Raw genomic sequence first — 21,101 nt, forward strand, 5'->3', positions numbered from 1 at the left:
TTGCTGTGTTCTGTTCCTGCTTTTCCCAGTCATTTTTCTCCAAAATGTTTTTGGTATATCAAGCTCTTTAAATGAGTCTTCCACATGGTGTTCTGAATACTTTGTTAACTTAAAGAGCCTTCACAACTGGAATTACTGAGAATGCAGATTTTGGTAAGGTACTGTGTATCTGTAATAGCTTCTATGCAAAGGGAATGCCTAGAGTTTATATTGCTCCCTAGCTGAATGGAAAGGTCGTGCTGCTGCTGGAACAGGTATTGTAACCTGGAGGTTCCTGCAGAAGCTCCACCAGGTACCTGGGAATCAAAGTGATGCAGTTTGGCTGCCATCTCAGCAATTGATGGGAGATACTCCAGTGAGATGTTTTCTTTTCTACAGTATTTTTGTAGGTTTGCTGAACAGGCTGTAAATCTTGTAACTGAAAAAAACCAAATACTTTCATAAAATGCAAAAATCCAGAACCATAGTTGAAACTCTTTATTTTCATACAATTTTTGAGACATATTAAGAGACTACAGCTCTCTTTTAGGATTACAGAAACATAATCCTCCTTTCAGAACAAAACTTTGTTTAGCAAGAGAGATGTGAGTTTCAGTTACTTAGTTTGATGCTTTTACTTTTATCACATTTCTGCAATTTCAGTTTAGGGACCAATATGAAGGCTTTAATTTATTTGTTATTATATTCATGCATGTCACCTTACTATTTGTTAAAAGGATATGGCATAATAATTTAAACTTTTGTTCCTCCTTTCTTAGGGTTTCCCTTTTCACTTCACATACTTGGAAATTTCTTTTTTCAGCACCATTAACTATTATTATGGAAATCAGCAACCAATTTTAGTAAATACCCTTTAAAATGTATGTATTAAAATTTCAGTCCCACTGCTCCAAATATATCCATACAAAGAGGCTTTAAATCACAGACTTAGAGCATGGAAGTAATCTTCTTTCCTTCCTCCTTCAATGTGGTGAGGCACGGTGACAACGTGGTTACATCACTGCTCTTTTCCAGGGGGTACCCAGAGAAAGAGCAGCCTCTGGCTGCCCTACACAATTACACCTGTGTAGGAACTGGTACACTGGTAACAGCCTTTCTGGAACCCTGCAAAGAGCTGAAGCCTGTTGTCTGTGTGAGGATTGAGTCACTTAAAGAGGATGTTGCCGTTTGGTGCAGTCTGTAATGCAGCAGTGTGAAACCCCTGGGCCACAAATCCTTGGATTTAGTACTTTGTTACGATTAAAAATGTCATTATTTCAGTTTTATATCTTTGTCTAATGTGGTAGCTCTGACAGGTACTGTATTTCTGACTTGATGATAAGGCTGTGTTGTTACAGTGTAAGGAAAAAAGGATTAAGGTGACAAAAACAGACATATCTTGTATTTAAGTAAGTGAGGAAAAGATGACTGATGAGGAAAATTGAGCAATACGGAAACATTATCTCTATTTGAAAATACTTTAATGTCAAAGTGCAAATTTCTCAGAAAACATTCCAGGTGGTAAGGATTGTTATTTTTGAAATGATTATTAGTGTCAGGCAAAGGGAGATCACTAAAGTGTGAAATACCCCTTTCAAGGTGCACTAGGCATCTGAGTGCAAAGTCCTGGCAGGCAACACCTAACCTTTTTTCCTCCAAAATCTGTCTTTGATATCACAGCAATCATACAATTAGGATAACAATAATTCAAAGTGATGCATTCAAAGTGTTTAATTACAACCTTCTTCATAACTGATTGTTTTTTTGGGCCAAATTAATGACCTAAATTGGTAAGGTGTTGAAACACTTTCAAATCATGAAACATGGGACATGTTTTAATATAGGAAGACTATTGCTTCTTACTAATAGGGGGAAGAAGCTGAGCTGGTAGTGGGTGAATGGAGAATTAACACCAGAGAAAGACTTCCCTTTGAGTCTTCTCCCAAGATGGGTCAAATCCTGATATTTGTTTTTGTAGAAGTACCTTGTTTGAAAGCATTCTACCACACATGTGTCTAAAAAAAGCTCTAGCACAGTAGAAGGCATTTTTCCTTTCCTGTGTGCTTCTGTGGCATGAATGCAATGAGCTGACAGTAGAGGATGCACCTCTTCAATCTTTCATATCTACTTTTATCCAAAGATAGTGCTTCAACCTCTCTAACTTGTTTTGTTGCCCATTAAAGGAAAGAGCTCACACAAGGGACACTTTTGAAGACTAAGGGAGGCTGCAGGGTTTGCTGGGCTGAACAAGACGTGCTCTAAACAACAGCTGTTTTTTTCCCTTTACTAAATTCTCCCATCTCACCCCACAGCAATTCTTAGGTGTCAGCTTAAACTATTAAGTTCCTGAGGATTAACCTGGAGAATCTTGAGCGAAAGAAGTCAAGAACTGATTGATGGATTCTTCTGCAAGCTTTTATGCTGCCACTTCCTTTGTGCTCAGTTCCTCCTGAGGTACTTCTTCCTGTTTGGTACAGGCATCCTTTTCACCCCGAGGCTCAGGCAGCCTGCAGAAACAGTGATGGGCTAATACCAGAAATGGTTGGCCCCATGCATATGAAATAGGGTGCAGTTATAGGAATTCAGAGAGAGAAGCCACAATACTTAATAAGAGCAGGGAAGTTAATTTAGTTTTTCCTACACTAGATTATAGAAACTGGAATGCATTCATGAACAAGGAAAATATTTTTAGTCACCTTCAAAAGAGCAATGCTGCATTGTTTTTATTACCTGTGAACATCAGATTCTTCTTCCAGCAAGTCAGTGGCATCTTTCCCTTTTTTCTTTACAAATTCTTCGCTCAGGCCGACCTGCTGCAGGGTGCGTCTGTAGCGACGCTCTGCTCCCTGACGAGCATCACGCTGTGAAATCGAAACTTAAACAGTAAATGCAGAGAACTGGGGATTCCCCATAACAGTGAACTGGTTTTGAAGTGTACATCTGATGCTCCTGATGGGAAAAGAGCACAACACAATCTCCTGTCCAAAATTTTTGTAATCCATACAGTGCAGTATACCAAAACTGAACACTAGGACAATATCTTACATCTCCCAAAGCCAGAGCTCACGTTTTCCTGCTTCAGTTCTTTTTTGTTCTTCCTTTTTCTGTTCTCCTTCTACCACATTCCAGTCTTACCAGACTGGTATACTTGTGTCTGAGTCCTAACTCTGACACTCATATCAAAAACATGTGCAAAACCCAAGTTATGTGAAATTCTGTAAGCACATTTGCTTGTAAGTGGTAAGAACTAACAACAATGAAGTTGATAAATGGAGAGTGCCTGTGAAATAGCTTCATATCAACTCAATTGAAAAACAAACATCTTGAGTCCTATATCCTCACTATTTCCAAATGAACCTTGCAAATCAATGTAGTCTGAGATTAGGGTTCTCCAGAGGGACAGACCCTAAAGATTAAGGTGTTGTATATGGAAGGATAGAAACCTAGTATGGACATGAGTGAACACTGTTAGTAACAGTGAATTGTTACCAATCTGGTACATGGAAATATTACCAGTATTTATCACACATGTGTGTTCTCTGCCTCCATTATCAGAACAGAAAGCCTGATCCAGGAGGGTACTTTCTGTTGAGAAATTTTAAATCAGCATATTGTCAATGTATTGTCACTGTCTCTAACCAGCTGCAGTTCCTGCAAGGAAATGAAAGTGAAAGAAAACCCAGGGAAAAAGATACAGTACAGATTGTATCTACACCTCAGGTGCAATAGAGATTTGCAGCTGGTACTGTGTGATGGTTGAGATGTGTTAAATGCAGCCCCAGACTACAAAGCCTACAGGTGATAAAAGCAACATAACCATCATTAATGTTCTTCTGTAGCAGTAGAGGTACAAAGAAAAAGTGCTTAACTGGAGAGGGTGTTAAGAAAAAATTTTGCATCTCCTAAATGTAGTCTATGGTATTCAGGTGCAGAATAGGTATTTATTTAATTTCTGGTGTGATAAGGCCTTGATTTTCATCAGACCATATATTGTGATTGCAATATATACTAAGAACTGGCAAGCTCCTAGAAATAAGCCTGAATGTTTCTTTCAAGGAAAAAACAGGAAGGAATTTAAAGTATACTTTGGTGGCTTTTCCATGTGTTATTTTGAGTGCACCCTAGAGACTAAGAGACTGTTTGTACCGTCTCATCCATGAATTAATTTGAGACTAGATTTCTTAATGCCTGTCTTAAATGAAAGACAATTTATCGTATTGCCCAGAAATACTCTGAGACTTTGACCACTTACCTTGGTGACCTGTTCAAAAAGGAATGGTCTGTTCTTGACTCGCAGCTTCATTTCTTCCAGCTCCTTTCTGTATTCTTTTGTTCTGTCTTGCATATTTTGCCTGAAATGGAAAAATTGCCTGTCTACTATAGGTTACCTCTGACTGTAGCTGATCAGGAATGATGAATTCTCAGTGAGTGTTCCATTCTTTAAATCACTTTGGTAATTCTCTTGATTCTGAATGCTGGGAAAAAAACCCCTATTGCTGACAAGTTATGGACCTATTAGCAAAGCTCTTCTAGACTGCAAGCAAGAAACAGTGTTCACATTTTTAGAAAAACTTGTCTCTTATGTGTTCTTTACCAAGCTACACATTACAGTTGACTGGCTTGTACAAATTAGTTTCTACAAACATTAATCTAAAGGAAACCGTTCTTTATGGAAGAAGCGTGGAATTGTGAAGATACCCAAATGAATGTAGAATGGATACAGTAACCAAAAAAGGTTAGGCTATAAATGTTTTTATACCCAATCTGTCCTAAAGAATTATCTGATCATCTTCAGTTAGTAGAGCAAAAGGTTACTTTTGTGCAGAGTAGGATACTGACCTGTTCTGTTTTAACTTCTCCTTTTGTGTTTCCTCCAGAGTTTTATGAGGATCCAGTGCTTTTGCTCGGCTGTTCACAGACTTTTGCATAGCTTGACATTTCATTTTCTGTTTCTCCAGCCAATAAATTCCTTCTTTGTCCCCTTCCTTTTTGTTATCTTGGGCATATCTGTATGGAAAAAAAGTTACTGATGAGCCCATGTGGACTGCCAGATGCTAGGTGGGAATTTCAGTTTTGTAGCTCTCCAAGGAGAAAAAGTAAAATTTCAGCTGTACAAGTGCAATTTCCAAAGCAACTGGGACACAGAGCAGGACTTAACAAAGAAAGAAGACAGAGAAAGAAATATTTAGGAAATGTATTGTTGATGTAGTTGATGTGATGAGGGAAAACACTGGTGTTTTTTCCTCCACATTGGTCAGTAGTTGTACAGTCTTGTAGACAAACTTTCTACCTACCTAATAGCTGATTCCCTCTTTCTAGTTGCATCTGTAATATGCATAGGGAGGGTGTTGGAAGAGAGAGAGGAAAGTCCAGGCAGAGAGTGACTTTTTTGCACTGAAACCTTGGAAAGCTTCTGAGAATCCTGAAAGAAATGAAACTTTATTGAGTGTATTTGTTCACAGACAGTTGCTAGTACAGAATCTCCTCTGTTATTTGCCTACCAAAGAGAACAGCTGGGCTATGAGAATGCACTCACTCTTCTCTCTTCCATCAGCAGAGATTTACATGTGGATGGGCTGAGGGACAAGGGGAAGGAGACATGATTAGAGCTATGAAAGGGTGACTGAGCCTTAGCTGTCATAGCTCATTTTGTGTAGAATTTTGTTCTCTTGTTTGGCCTAGAATTCTGCAGTACTCTCAATACAAAGGCAGATGTCACAGGATGTTAACCATTAATAATTAAATGCTATAAACTTGAGAAGTTGGTATCTTGATAGAAGAAAACAGTACCACAGAAATATCCAGCTATCTCACCTTTATCTTTTCATTAGTCTGCCTCTGCCTGGCATGGAGATTGGAGGTTCTCAGCTTGAACGGCTTATTACGAGTTGGCTCTTTGATTTCTTGTCTCCTTACTGTTTTCCTCTGAAACGCCCAGTAAAGTTCTTCAAAGTCTGGTATTGCTGGATTAATCTGTGGTTTGAAGCTGAAACTTGTGTCCTGTAAGAAGCCAAGTTTTTCCTGCTTAGTTCTGGTGGCAGTTCGGGACTGAGGCTCCCTCCGACAGTTGCTGGTGTCTATAGGAGCCACGGAGCTCTCCAGCAAATCCTTTGCTCTCATTTGAATGCGGATTTCCCTGCAGAGTTCAGCTTCTAAAGGATCAAAAGGAAAGCAATGAGAACAGTGTGAGTGACATAAAAGGCTGTGAAACTGCCACTGCCCAAGTCTAAACTTTCCATTATTATGGCAGCTACAGATATAGGGAAGACCAAACATCCTGTGCTCTCCTTCCCCCCTTTTTCAGCCCCTCTCTTCTCTGCCTCCCAGGGAAAAATAATTCAAAGATGCCAGTAAAACCATGGTAGGGTCTCTTTCCTAGGCATTCATTTCTAGATATCTCTTTTACTTATTGGAGCAATAACTGAGCAGGACTCCTCCTATTCTTAAAGGTACCAGGTAACTTGTGCCCCTTGTCTCCTTTGTCTTGCAGAAATGTTAATCTTCCATACTAGTCCCATAGTTTTTATATGGGACTTACAGCCATATTGACTGTGTGGTACAAATGTGTCATTCAAGTATACTTGTAACAGATGATAGCTTTTCTATGTAATCTCCAGCAGTAATTGTCTATATTGGAAAAGTTTTTAAGTAAGGAACATTTGATGGATAGATCACGTTTTGTGACTTTTGTGATAAACTTTTATAGAATATGTTTTAGATTATAGCATCAAACTGAAGTCCTTCCCTGTGCAGCACTAAATATTTATGAAAATGCAGACAGTTGGCTGAGGGTTGTTTTTTTTTTTTTTTGCTTTTAGGGAAAAAAAATCAATACTGCTGTTTGCAAAATAAGATGATTTTGAGTTAATTTATAGGTATTCATTGCCTGAAGTATGAAATGTTAATTTCTCCTCCCTTCTCATATGCCAGATAGAAATAGAACAATGGTTTGTCCTTTGCTGCTTTTTACCTTTCTAATCTATTTAGGTTAAAATAGAATGTTTTTTGATGAAAACTGAACTGGTGTATCCTCAAGAAGAAATTACAGAAACAGTAAAAAAGGAGAAAAGAATGAGAAAAGCCATGAGAATTATTAAGGACTGGCTTAGTTCCCACATTCAAGCATGAAGTCTGAATTGCTTACTTCAAACTTTCAACTGCAGTGGCTTAAGCCATCAGAAAGCAGGCAAGCATCAGTAACATTTCCTTGGCTGCCCTGACTAGAATGGTCCTGGCACCTGCTTTCCCTGTTTTAGCAACTGAGCCAGCTGAGTGCAAGTGGGAAGGCCACTGGAAACATCAGAGAATGGCAGGAGAGACTGGACTACTACACCATCACTTAGAACCAAACTAATTGCCTGATTTGGGCTCAGGAAATACTTGTCTCCTCTCCTAGGGGTTCTGTGCAGAATGGATCACTTGGGTAGGAGTAAAATTGTCAGATCTAAGGTACTGCATGGACCTTGGAGACCTATGGCACTACATCTGTCTTCATGTTTGTGCCACAAATCATCTCAGACCCTTTAGTGTAACCAAAGGTATGAAATCCAGTGCAGGCAAAGATTCCCAGACTGTCACAATCGGCAGCAAAGTGGATATGGAAATCTGTCTGTAGAGCTCAATGTGCCCATGTTTTCTGGGGAGTGGAACAGAACTGCTGTTGCTGACACTCATACACTACTGAACTTAGGGCACTCTACTGCAAGGGTATCTAAACAAAATGCAATGACCAGGGAGACACACAGGAGACTCATCACCACCAGGAGACACTGGCCTTAGGCTCCAAGTGGTGCCTTACGAGCCATGATCTTACCTCCCAGCATGGAGACAGCAAGGGACAGGCAGGGAGGTGCTTTTACAGAAAGAGCCCTGGCATGTTACCTTTCAGTTTATCTCCAAGAAGTGAGTCATAAGTAGATTTAGGAACTTTTTTACTGGCTTGCTTCTGTTTGGAGCTCTCATTTGGGGTTGCTGCTGCCAGGAATTTTTGTCTGATAGCTTCTTTCTTTTTCTCTTCCTTCTCCACAAAACTGAAGGGCCGCTGCATTGAAAGTAGCAGCTCCTTTCTTTTCTGTGTTGCTGCTTGCCTGCGAATCTCATTCTGCTCCATTATTTCCTGATAAAGGGGCAGAAACACATGGGCAGGTACAGGCTGTGCCCGGAATTGTTTCTGACATTCAGCTTCATCCTGGCTTTGCCTTTTGTCTCTGTGTGTGTCTAGTTCAAGGAACATGTATGACTTCAGCAACTCGGACTTTCTGCGAGCTTCCCGCAGGGTCATTTTGAAAGGCTGAGGGATGGTGATGGAAGGAATCCAGGGAGATGAAGCGCTTTTTGGCCTCAAGCGGGACTTAGGAAACAAGTGAGGCTTTTGCTGATCCCAGGAACTGTCTGAGGTGAGGTCGGTCAAAGAACTGGACTGCCTTATGTTACCAGATGTGTGACTAAGACAAACACATTATGAAGGGGAGATTAGTGACATTATTAAAAAACAGAGTTAAAAGAAGGGAGACACTACTGATTAAGAGAAAGACACCGCAGGCTGAGCTGGTCGTTAAAAGACAGGCCTAGGGTTTGTCATTCTCAGGCTCCATATTTTGCTTTGCTACCGAAGTTCATGAGCAGAGCTTTGCTTGTTTTCCATGTACAAAATGGAAGTTAGGCCTACTTAGCTTTGTCATGCAATTTATTATGCTGAGAGCACTCTATTGCCAGAAAGGCCACAAGCAAACCATAAAGCTCCAGCTTTAGGGTTATCTTTCTAATAGCTACTCAACATAACAGACAAATGCAGGAGAGGCAATCAGGCACAGAGATGCACAAATCCCAACAAACAGTACCAAACACTAGCATTCCTGGGATGCTGATGGGAATGTCATTACAAGAAACTGCTTTAGTGTGATGTTTGAGAGATTCAGCTAGAAACTTTGTACCTGAGAAGATGACCATATTATTGATAATAAGAAAACCCACCTGAGACTATCCTGGGTCTCATTAAAATGGCAAACTTCTCATAGCATGTCAGAGGGTGATTGTGAAAGTGAGTGAAACAGATTTTAGGGATGGAATAAATGCAGGCAAAAGGAAGGATCAAGGTGAATCAGAGTGGACCAAGAACAGCAAAGGAGAAAACAGTGGGGGGAGACAGAAGGTGCAGATCATGTGTGAACAGACTCCTGGTCAATACACTTGCTGGTAATTGCTGCAGTCTCTTCTTCTTCATAAACTATTTCCTTTATAAGAGTGGACGTGTGACCTGCTAGTGAATGCAAAGCTAGATTAATCACAAGGAAAGTCATCTGAGAGCTCGACCTTGGAAAGCCCACAGCTCTGAAGACTGGATACTGGATAAGAATGTGTGTCATCTGCTGGCACATTTCAAGCATGATTAGCTGATGAGTGAGGCGGGGATTTGTGCTGTTCGTGTTTTAGGTGAAAGCTGCTTAGTGGGCACCTACTGACCCATCCTCCCTGCTGTGACTCCACCTGTGGCCCGTGTTCTGGCACTGTACACCCGCATTTTGGGACATCATGCTCCGGCTCCTCGCTGGCCACAGGGAGGAGGAATCCTGCACCCCATCCTGCCATCCGTACCAGGTATCGTCCTACCTGAGAGCCTCCCTCAGCTTCTCACGCAGAACTTCCGCCTCCCTCCTGAAACCCTCCAGCTCCTCATCTTCTTCGAACACCCCGAGGTCACCCCATAACTCTGCCTGGCACGGTACGCCCGGTTCTAACGGAGACCGCCGGCCCCCCATCCCGATAGGATGCTCCCAGCTCCTTGCCCGGCGGCGGGAAACGCAGGAGTCGGCGCGTTACAGCCTGCGGGGACGTCGCGTAACCTGGAAAAAACGAGAGGAATCGGGCAGAGCGGGTTCTGGGGTTGCGACCCCGCCTCTCCGCCCGGGAGCGCCGCGGCCGGGGCCCCTCCTGTCCGCGGGCCGCCGCCTCAGCGCGCCCCGCCCCGCCCCCGGTCTGCACCAATCAGCTCGGCCGGCGGCGCTCGGGCCCGCCCACTCGGCCGCACGCAGCCAATCAGACGCGAGGCCGGCCGCCCGCACAGCCGTTGTCATGGCTCCGCTCGCCACTTCCGCCGCCGTCAGTTCCGCGGCGATGGCGGCGCTGCGCGGGCGGGCGCTGCTGGCCCCGCTCGGAGCGCGGCTCAGGGCCGGGCCCCGCGCCCCGCTCCGCTCCGCCGCCTCCAGCCCGCCGCTCTACGATGTGGTGGTGTCGGGCGGGGGCATGGTCGGGAGCGCCATGGCCGCCGTGCTGGGTAAGGCTGAGACCCACTCCCACTCCCCGCAGTGTGAGGTAACCGTGTATAGGATCTCAGTGTCCGGGGTCTGCTGAGGGATCCTTGATCCTGCTCTAAAGTTCACCTGAGGCTGTTTGGTGAGCCGGTCAGTGATGAGCCAGGCCATAGCTCTGTGTCTGCACAGTGTTAATGGGGCCGTTAACTAGAGTTTTATAGACTGTAGTGTTTCTGTCAAACATGCTCATCCTTAAATAGCTGATGGATATTGTCACCCTTAGCTAAAATGCTTTTCTGATTGTAGAATCACGGAATGGGTTGAAAGGGACCTTAAATATCACATAGTTCCAACCCCGTGCTGTGTGCAGGGACACCTTCCATAGACCAGGTTGCTCCGAGCCACATCCAGCCTGGCCTCAAACACCTGCAGGGTTGGGACATTTACAGCTTCTCTGACATTAACAGCTTCTCTTCATTTACACCTGTTCCAGTGGCTCACCATCCTCACAGACAAGAACTTCCTCCTAATATCTAATCTAAGCCTACTGTCTTTCACTTTGAATGTTTCTCCTTGTCCTGTCACTACATGATCTTGTAAAAAGTCCATTTTTGTCTTTCTTGTAGGCTCCCTTCAGGTACTGTGAGGCCACAATTCAGTCACCCCTAAGCTCTCTCTTTTCCAGGTGAACGAACCAAGTTTGCTCAGTCTTTCCTTGTGGGAGAGGTGCTCCATCCATCTAATCATTATTATCTGATCCCAAGTTTCATTCTCTAACCCAGTGTTTTAAACACTAATACCAAGTTAAAATGGATCCTTTGAGATCCATTGCTTTGTATCCTTAGAGATCCTGAGAGTACTGGCTGCTCCTTTATTTGCAGCATGGATTCAGAAGGGTGCAATAGTGACAGAAACCTAAAAAAAGTAGTGCCCAGAAGATCAAAGATGCTGAGCAATAAGTACTTTGCAAGTGTAAGGGCTCACCTTGCAAGCTTAAGTTCTGCTTGTATTGTTAAACAGGAGCCCAGTGGATTTGAGAAGGATCCCCTCCAGCAGTGGTACCTAAGGCTGACAAGCAGGTTTGGGACCTCTCAGGAGATGAGGTTATTACTGTGCATGATGTAGAGATTATGCCAGGACACTGCTGTCTCTAGGGCTGCTGTGGTAGTAAACTCTAGATGATGAAGGACTCCACTTCTGTCCTCAGTGCCTTCTGCATCTGTGGTGGTTGGGATGCTGCAGGTGTGGCCAGCTCAGCTGCAGTGTTTTACACTTTACTTGAGTCTTTTTTTTTTTTTTTTCAGTTCTCTTTATGGGGAAGTTTAAAGTCTAAACTGCCTGTGCTATTCCATTGTCAGAATGAGAGGACAGGGAAAATATTAATGTAATTGCTACATATCACAGAAGTTTTATTTTGATCTCTTCTTCTATAAAGAGAATTTATGTTTAAGCTCTGGAAAACGTGTTCTGGTGTAAACATGGAGTAAATATTGCAGATTTCACTTGATAATACTCCAGTAATAAATTTTCACTTAAAAATGGCACAAATTTGTACAAAAATGTAAGCTTTATGCAAAAGGGAAATATGTAATCCTTGCTTTAGCTGCAAAAGAGTTGTCCATCTCAGTAACAGGACTGTAGTCATAAAGCTTTAACATACAAAAGTTTACCTGTCTGGTCAAAACCTGTACTGTATATGCATTTCTTTATTAACTGTTGCATCTAATGTGTCTTATTACAAGAACTCAGGTGTTTTGTTTTTGAGATTTTTGGCAGGAGCATTGTAACAAAGCATGTATTTGCTTATTTTAGGGCATGACATCCACTTCCATGATAAAAAGATTGCTTTGCTGGAGGCTGGTCCTAGGAAAGAATATGATCACATGCCAGACAGTTACAGCAACAGGGTCAGTTCCATCTCCCCAGGATCAGCTACCCTCCTAAGCAGTAAGTATGATTTTATTGTTTGCATTTTTAACATTTATATTTGAGCTGGTTTTGTTGAAACAAAAACCCTTTTGACCATGTGTTGCCTTCACCCTAACATCAGTAGCATTATTTGCCTTTGTCTCTACATGCTGAGTTGTGGTTATTAAATCCAAATTCTCTTGATAACAAGGATCTGTGTTCTGGTATCTTGGTCTGTGTATTATTGTATAAATATTGTATAAATATTTGTGACTTTAGGCAGTGAAAGGTTTTAAGGTGCTCTCAACAGCACCTAGAATGTTCTATCCAAAAAGAAGCTTAGTGCTTTGTAGGCTGGTAGCTCAGTCCTCAATTAATGAGGATTAATTGTCATTTTAAAGAGACATTTGAGCCTTAATTCCTTTTGGAGAAAGAAATGTTTTCTACAATTATGGCTGTGCGTTTCTATGTCTGTTTTATTACCCAGTGATGGAACAGTGAGAGCTGTCTGTTAGGTCAGAGGCTCATGGAGAGCTCTTGTTTCTTTCCTGCTGGCATGTGTTAACAGTAAAACAATGTGATTCTGGAGATAGCACCGAGGCAGACCTGGCACTATCTAGGGAAGGTGCAAGCCAAGCCTGAGCATAGTCAGGGAAGAGTGGAGGAGAGTGTGGAGTGAGCTTCAGTTTAGTTTTGGGCTCAGTGTCTCATGTGAACCTGTATCTCTGTGCATTTCTATCCTTTTTCTCTTTCAGGTTGTGGTGCCTGGGATCACGTCTGCAGCCTGAGACTCAAACCCTTCCGGCGAATGCAGGTGCCTTAGGGCTGCAGATACACCTTGTGTCTGTCTACTCTGAATGCTCAAAAGTACTTGCATCAATGGCACAAAGGTTTTTATTCCTATGGTAAAGGGCAGGTCATACTTATGTTCATTTCTGTCTCTTTTTTGTGGGTAGCAGTCTGCTCAGAAATACCTGTCCCCAGGGCCTTGATGTTACAGGCTGAAAGGTGGATTCCTAGTGGCAGCTGTAGATATTGAGGCTTGGGTATTAGCCAGGAGATAAAGATAAAGGGTGTATTGGTTTGGCTGGGATAGAGTTTCTTCTCTTAATGGTGGCTTGTATGGGATGGTGTTTCAGATTTGTGTTGAAAACTGTTGATAGCACAGGGATGTTTCAGTTATTGCTGGGCAGCACTTACACAGTGCCAAGGCTTTCTCACACTGCCCTGCCAGTGAGCAGGCTGGGAGTGCACAAGAAACTGGGAGGGTACATAGGCTGGACAACTGATTCTGGCTGATAACCCATACCATATGGTGTCATGGTCAGCAATAAAAGAAGGAGGAAAGATGGGAAGTTCAGAGGGATGGTGTTTGTCTTCCCAAGTAACCATTATGCTTGATGGGGCCCTGCTCTCCTGGAGATGGCTAAATACCTGCTTGCCTTGGGAAGCAGTGAATTAATTCCTTGGATTGCTTTGCTTGAACATGTGGCTTTTGCTTTTCCTATTAAACTGCATTTACCTCAAGCAATGAGTTTTCTACTTTCATCCTTTCAGTTTTCTTCCCCATCTCAGTGCAGGGGAGAAGGGAAGCACCTCCATAGGGCTGAACTGCCTTCTGGGGTTAACCTACAGCAAGGCTGTAGCACAGCTTTCTATGTCAGTTATGTAACAGAAAAGTAGGGATGAAAAACTTGACTTGGAATTACTTTTTGAGCTTAAGCTAAATCATTTAATGAAATGAATTATGTAGTGCACTTTAGTAGCTGGGAATGAACAGTAATCCAGGATGTTTCGTCTAGTTCTTTATTTCTAGATTACCGTGTCTTTTTGCTGTTAAGTCCCTGAAATGGAGACTTCTTTATCACATAGCTTCATGTAATGTATTTTTTCTTCGTAGGTGTGGGATGCTTGTTCAGAAGCCATGATCGTTTTTGAGAAAGATGACTTAGATGACATGGGTTACATAGTGGAGAATGATGTCATTATGTCTGCTCTCACAAAACAGTTAGATGCAGTAGCAGGTAGAGGACAACTTCTTCAATGTTTTATTTCCTGCAGATAGCTTTCAGTAACTTGCCTTCTATTGTGTGCTAAGTCTTGAGAGGGAGAAATTTGTCTAACAAGTAATTCTTGAGAAATGGGCACCTTCTGGAGTTGGGAAGGAGGGAGAAATCTGACTTCCAAAGGCTACAGAGCAGGATATGTAGTTCTCCAAAATACTTCAAAATTGGACTTAATTAAAAAATCAGTACCTCCTTGTCCAGAGCAGGCCTTACAGTGACAAGGGGTTGTCCATATCTGGTTTTTTGGGGTGCCTTGAGAATTGTAGGGTGAGCTCCTAGGGTGCCGTTAAGACCCCTGCATGGCCTTGGCTGTTGTAGCGATGTTTCCTTTTCCTTGTCCGTGTTGTGCTGTGACCATGGCGCTCTGTGTTCCCATCAGACCACGTGGACGTCTTCTACAGGAGCAAAGCAGTTGGGTACACCTGGCCCTTTCCTTCCCATGGCTGTGACACAAGCCCTTGGGTCCAAGTTGAGTTAGCTGATGGACGCAGACTTCAGACCAAGCTGCTGGTAACTAAGCTCTTTAGTTCTGTTGATAAGGCATTATCTCTAACCCAAGTCCTTTCCACTGGTTTGGTTCCAATTCCATGTGTGCCACCCCACCCATGTGGAGTGCTAGAGTGAGGTGAGTGGCTAGCCCTGTCTGTGAGGGTGTGGGACACTGGGCATGGCCTTCTCTCTGCCTGCTGCAAGGAGATGCTGCTGAATATGAGAAGAGCAGAAGGGGCCACCTCTTCTGGTTTTGGGTTTTTTTTTTTTCTGAATAAGCAGACGATATACAGATGCAGTCTGAGGCCTTTAGAGTGAAATACTAGCTCCTAATGTTTCTAGGAGCTGCTGAAGAAGTTGCTGTGCATCTCTTTGTTTTACAGATTGGTGCAGATGGTCATAACTCTATGGTCCGGAAGGAAGCTGAAATTAAGAACATTGAACATCAGTATGACCAGTCAGCTGTGGTGGCAACTCTCCATTTATCTGAGGTAAAATTCTGCTAAACTGACTCTTCCATAAGCAGTAGAACCTAAGAGGGTGATCTGGCTTGCTGCCCACTTGCTTCTTTCCACTGTAGGCCACAGACAACAATGTAGCATGGCAGCGGTTCCTTCCCACCGGGCCAATTGCGCTTCTTCCGGTAAGGTGTTAGTATTTTTTTAAATGTTTTTAAAATTTTTTCTAGTCTAGTAACTTTATTTCTGTCCATGCCTTTCTGTGTTGGTTCTGTCTCTTAAGAATTTGCACATCTGCCCTTCACTTGTCATTTATTGCGTTTTCCCCTCCTGCTGTCTCGTTCTATCCTTGGCATTTCCCACTTGTAACAAGTTGGGCAGGAAGTGTAATTTTCAGAGGGACTGACAGTGTGAGGCAGGGCAGTGGAGAAGTCTTTGCACTGAATGTTTATTTTTGTTTCTTTTTCTTTTGATATTTACCCTTGACATTCTCTTAAACTAGCTGTCTGACACTGCCAGCTCTCTGGTGTGGTCTACATCTCATGACCATGCATCGGAACTTCTTGCCATGGATGAGGAAAGCTTTGTGGATAGCATCAACTCTGCCTTTGTGAGTATCAGCCTCATGGCAGGGAAGAGGCTTTAAGAAACAGAACAGAATTCTGTAGCTAAACAACAGTAATGGGAGAGGTGCATTCTGAAGTTCCTTTCTCTGGTGAGAATGATATTAAAGAGGCACTTAGCAAAGAAAAGATGACCCCTTGGGACTGAATTAGGTTAGTTCTGAAAGCCACAGAAGTTAACTTAAATTTCCAAAAGGCAGGTAGAGTAGGCTCATCCTAGTTGGAAATCTGTATGTCCTAAAATGGTGAAGTTTTAGTTTTTTCTACTGTATAGTTTTGTCCAAGTGGTTAAAATTCAGTATTGGAACTCAGATTTTTTTTTTCAACTGGGTTCTCTTATGGGTCTAGTTTGGGTCAGCTTCCAAAGATTTGTTTGTCTGTTTCAGTGGAGCAACATAAACCACTCTGACTTCATTGACACTGCCGGGGCCATGTTTCGTTCTGCCCTTTCGCTGCTGAAGCCCTCGGGGACTGCAGTCCGTCAGCTGCCCCCGAGCGTTGCTGGCGTGGATGCAGAGAGCAGAGCCATGTTCCCCCTGGGGCTGGGCCACGCCACAGAGTACGTCCGGCCCCGCGTGGCTCTCATCGGGTAAGGTGCTCAGCGCCGCCCTTGGGTGGGTGGCACGTGGTTGGGAATGACCTGAGGACAGCGGGTGGCACTTGGTTAGAAATGACCTGAGGACAGCGGGTGGCACTTGGTTAGAAATGACCTGAGGACAGTGGGTGGCACTTGGTTAGAAATGACCTGAGGACAGCGGGTGGCAGGTGGTTGGGAATGTCCTGAGGACAGCAGCTCCCCACCAACAACTCAGATGTTAGAAATGATACATTGTTCCAGTCTGACTTTACCCAGATCCGGTTTGTTCTGGGTGCCCTCCTGTCCTTTTGCATGAGTAGCTTTCTGCCCATTATCTGTGCTGTTTGTGTAAATTGAAAGATAATTATTTCCCTTCCCTGGTTTGTACAGTCTAGTGAAACTATCCAGTATCTCATGCTGGATCTGTACTTCCTCTTACATTATACCAGCCATTCTGAGCACCACTTTGAGTTTTTAACTCACCTTTTTTGAACACAAATGACAAAAATTACTCCATGTGGGATGTGAGAGACTTTTGTATGGTGGCCTATTCAAACAGAAAAATACCTAATTTCTTATATTCTAAGGTCGCATGTACTTTATTCTCTGCCCCAGCTGCAGTGTGGTGGTAACTTTCAGTAAATCTTGGATGCTGTGCTACACTTTTGTGTGGTGCACTTTTCATCTTACCAACCTATGAACCACTCTTGGGAGCACACTGTGCTTTATAGCTTGGTAAAGCACATGATCTTGCATTTCATATCAAAACTTAATCTAATTTCTTTTACTTTGTGACTCCCACAGCAATGTTTGTCTTTGAGCTTTACAGATAAGTCTGTTCATAGAAGAGCCTGATTTTGTTTCTATTCAATGATAATCCCACCTCTCTTTTATACTCATGATATCTGTCCACTTTGTGTTTGTGCAATGTGCCATTGACAGAGCTCCTGTTGTGCTGAGGTCACTTACAAAAACATAAAGGCCTGTTCCACATGTATCTGAGAGGACTTTGGCTAGTCGCCTCTTTATAATTTTTCCTTTCAGACCTGCTTTTTGTTACCTCCCCTATGTCTTGCTTCTTACAACTGGAGAGGCAGTCAGGTAGTTCAGCATAGCATGCAAGGAGGTACTGGATAAAGTGCATGTGCTGCTCTAAGGTGGTTCATTGCAAAGAGGTGAGGAGTGCTACACTGTCCCTTCTGGGGTTTGTCAGCCACTGTGGCTTTCTTCAAGAAGGGAAATAAATTTCTGTCTTCTCTTGCTCCAGGGATGCAGCACACAGAGTCCACCCACTTGCAGGACAAGGAGTGAACCTGGGCTTTGGTGATATTGCATGTTTAGCTCATCACCTCAGTGCAGCAGCCTTCAACGGGAGCGATCTGGGTAAGGCTCCAAGGCAGCATTGGGGCAGGAAAGGATCAGTCTCCCAGGCCTTTGCTGCAGTCCCTCTGGTTAGCATGCTGCTGTCTTGTGTTTGAAAGCTTTGTTGAAGTGAAGCAGTTCTTGATTCTTGGATGCAGTTTCCATCCACGAATCTTAAAGCTGCTTTAAAAAAAATAAAGCTCTGCAGGATGGCAGTTAGAGATGTGGTGGGATGAAGAGCACTAGCTGGTGGAAAGAGGTGTTTATTGAGATGAACCATTTCTCTGTTCTCTTTCAGTTCCCAGAGGAAACTGCTCTGTATTTAAGATGCACAATTGTTTGTGGCACATCAAGTGTAATAGAAACATTCAATTATCTCTTCCAGGCTCCTTAAAACACCTCCTCAAGTTTGAAACAGAACGTCAGAGGCATAATGTCTCCTTGTTAGCTGCTACTGATATGCTAAAAAGGCTGTACTCTACCACACTGGCTCCTCTGGTGTTGCTGAGGACATGGGGATTGCAAGCAACAAATGCCCTGCCTCCTGTCAAAGTAAGGATCTCACTTACTTCAGTGAGGGCTGTAGGAGTTCATTCTATTCTACTATTCATGAAACATGCACAAGATGTAAAGATCTTTATTTGTTTAAAATGAAACATTTTTGGTTGGAAAATACTATTTTAAACTGGGGGGTTTGTGTCCTGAATGGGCCCGAGGAGTTCCTAAATAACTGATGACTCAGTAGAGACTTTTTTTTTCCCCCCTCCAGCACAAGGGATATAAAAGATCTAAGTGTCTTATATTCTGTATCAGTAATTAGGAGTTAGAGGTCATCAGAAATCTTTGGCTTTATTTTGCTATGGAATTAGTGTCAAACCTTGAATTGTATTCTAGCAATGGACAGAGAAGACAGGCCTGTGAAGAAACATCTTCACTAAGAGATTGGGTGAATTCCCAGATGCAGTGTGCAGCCCACACTTAACTGTTTCTGTGCTGTTTTGCCTTGTGAATTGTTCCCTCATGGCAGAAGTTCAAGGCTCTAAAATGGCAATTACCTGAGGAAGGTGGTGGTGAGGAGTTTTTGTCTTAGACCCTCTGTTTGCAGCCCATCTGCCTGAACTTCTCACCCTCTTGACCTAGTTGTTGGATTTTTGTGAGGTTCCTTAAGCCCTCTGCTCTCAAAGCTCCCAAGCACCAGCAAATTAGATTCTCATCTTTGGATTTCAATTTTTACTTCATTTATTCTCCATCTTTATATTAAACACAGATGCCCTGTTTCCTTTGTGTCATGGTCACAGTTGAGACACTTCCTCAACTGAAAATCAGTACATTCCTAAGGCAGAGCAGCTGCCACTGACACACTGTCTTCATTAAGGAGGACTATGCTGCTGCTTCAGTGCTCACAAGCTTTTTTTCTCTTTCTCTGTTTAAAAGAAAAAAAACAGTTGAAGGTGTCTTTTTCTGAGCACAGAACCCATTGGAATTACCAGTTTTGTACTACTTGGGAAGGACAGGAATGCTACAATTTTGTTAATTTTCTGGGACGTAGGGATAGGTTCTCTGTGTGTGGCTAGAAAGCCTGGCCAAGAACTGTTGTTCATTTATATGAATGGGAATGTGCCTAAAGGTTCTTTCTAAAACACATGCTTATGAATTACTTCTCTTTTTCTTCTCTTTTAGGAGCAAATCATGGCTTTTGCCAGCAAATGATCTGTTGTCAGTCTACCTGTCAGCAGCTTGCCTATGAATGCATTGCCTTTAAAAGGACTGTGACTTACTTGAATCTTTGAATTTTTATTTTAATTTACAATAAAACTGAGGGATTGAGCTGTGTATTACATCATCCACTGGTTTATGCAAAAGCTGTCACATTTGCCCTCCTCAGGAGGATTTAGGGTTTCTTTCCATAGTACCATGATGTCTTCAGCCACAGAACTAAGTACAGTATGTGCTTTTAATCTGGGCCTCCTGAATTGAAGACTGAGGTGCAAACAGCTGTCTGTCTTTTGGCAAACACAGTGTTGAATTTTGCCAACTGCTGGCTAATTTTTAACAGCTTTTGCTGCTTAATTACTTTCAGTTTCTTCTGATATGATTGCTAGAGCTGTAACATCACTCCTGGCTTCTTGGCACCTCAGCTCAGACAGAAGGGGTAGTTTGCAGCAGAGAGAAACAACACATGGTGGCAGATATATTTTAAAACTCTGTCTGTTGTTCTTTCACCCTTTTCCCTGCCTTTCTCTTGGTGCTTTATTTAATAATGGTGTTTCTTGTGGAAATGGCTAAGGGCTCCATGGGAAAGATACAAGGCAACAATAATATCCAGGAAAGAAAACTATACCACAACATCTTCAATATTGTTAAAAATGCTTTAATTACCAAAATAGACAATTCAAGATATTCTGTCTTCAGTTCCAAACACCAGCATCTTGCATTAGACATTTGCCACTCACAAAATTAAACTAAGCACTGCCCATGGGCAAGATTTACACATATGGGTGACCAGTATCAGAAATTAACATCAGAAAGAATGAAACTGAAGTGAAAGCTATTACTTGTGCTTCTGCAGTCACTCATATTAGGCAGTCCTTGTTAGTGCCTGGCTCAAAGACATTACAAAGGAGGAGATAAAAATCAGGGCTGCAAGTAGAGCTCTTCTCTTAAAAGGCTGCTTACTCTTTAGTTTAGGTAATAAATAATCTCATTGCACTAGGGTAAGTGTGAGGACTTGACTGGGTTGTCCAGATCCCCCCACCCACTTCAGTTCAGATGTAAACAGCAGGGGCTCAATTCTGCAAATTCTTGCAAAAATAAACCTTTTAACAGAGTTTTTTGTTTCTCCCATAACTGAAGGATCATGCCAGTAACAGAGAGCAGAAGTTCTACTTCAGTTAACGAATTTTGCCACTGACAAATGAAGGCCCTGAGCATTCAGATTAAATGCAACTTTGGTACTGGGAAGCAGATACTACCCCCTAGCATTTGTAGTACCAGAGTCTGAGGAAAAGAATGTAGAAAAAACAACTTCCTCTGCATGGTACCCTTCTTCTAGCCCCTCCTTGCTTCAGGCAAAACCCAGCCCTCGAGCCCTCCTCAGGGCTGGTGTGTTTTCAGGGGGCAGATAACACTGCTGCTTCTCCCTTGGGTAGAGCATCCTACCTTCAAAACACAGCCTCACTGCTGCCAGCTCTTAGCCCCAAGATCCAGGAAGAGTTTGTCATAGCACTGGCTCAGACTGAAAGATGATTTCTGGATTATTAAAATAGCTTGTTCTTAGGGTAATGCAGCCTGGCCAGTAACCACTGCACCCTACTTTGTGTTTTCTGAGAATACAGAAGTGTTCACTGAAGACATAATGAATGCATTTGCAGTCACCTTGTTCTGCAGAC

General features: G+C 42.8%; 2 protein-coding genes across 2 annotated transcripts; one reads left to right on the forward strand and one right to left on the reverse strand.

Moving 5' to 3' along the window:
* Positions 1–83: 83 nt before the first annotated feature.
* Positions 84–9,913, reverse strand: FAM161B (FAM161 centrosomal protein B). The gene is made up of 8 exons (XM_054275204.1): positions 9,589–9,913; positions 7,861–8,423; positions 5,794–6,131; positions 5,274–5,401; positions 4,819–4,986; positions 4,232–4,331; positions 2,710–2,840; positions 84–2,486 (listed from the first exon to the last, which is right to left on the reverse strand). Exons 1-8 carry the CDS (start codon positions 9,735–9,737, stop codon positions 2,396–2,398), a joined length of 1,668 nt encoding a protein of 555 aa, XP_054131179.1. The 5' UTR covers positions 9,738–9,913; the 3' UTR covers positions 84–2,395.
* A 179-nt stretch (positions 9,914–10,092) lies between these two features.
* COQ6 (coenzyme Q6, monooxygenase) lies at positions 10,093–19,545 on the forward strand. The gene is made up of 12 exons (XM_054275218.1): positions 10,093–10,252; positions 12,042–12,176; positions 12,893–12,951; positions 14,038–14,161; positions 14,583–14,713; positions 15,076–15,183; positions 15,273–15,335; positions 15,653–15,760; positions 16,160–16,362; positions 17,618–17,733; positions 18,098–18,264; positions 19,393–19,545. Exons 1-12 carry the CDS (start codon positions 10,093–10,095, stop codon positions 19,420–19,422), a joined length of 1,404 nt encoding a protein of 467 aa, XP_054131193.1. The 3' UTR covers positions 19,423–19,545.
* Positions 19,546–21,101: the final 1,556 nt, after the last annotated feature.

This window comes from Melozone crissalis, unplaced genomic scaffold, assembly GCF_028551555.1.
Source record: "Melozone crissalis strain CALT ecotype California unplaced genomic scaffold, PUWL_Pcris_2 ptg000018l_1, whole genome shotgun sequence".
Taxonomy (NCBI): domain Eukaryota; kingdom Metazoa; phylum Chordata; class Aves; order Passeriformes; family Passerellidae; genus Melozone; species Melozone crissalis.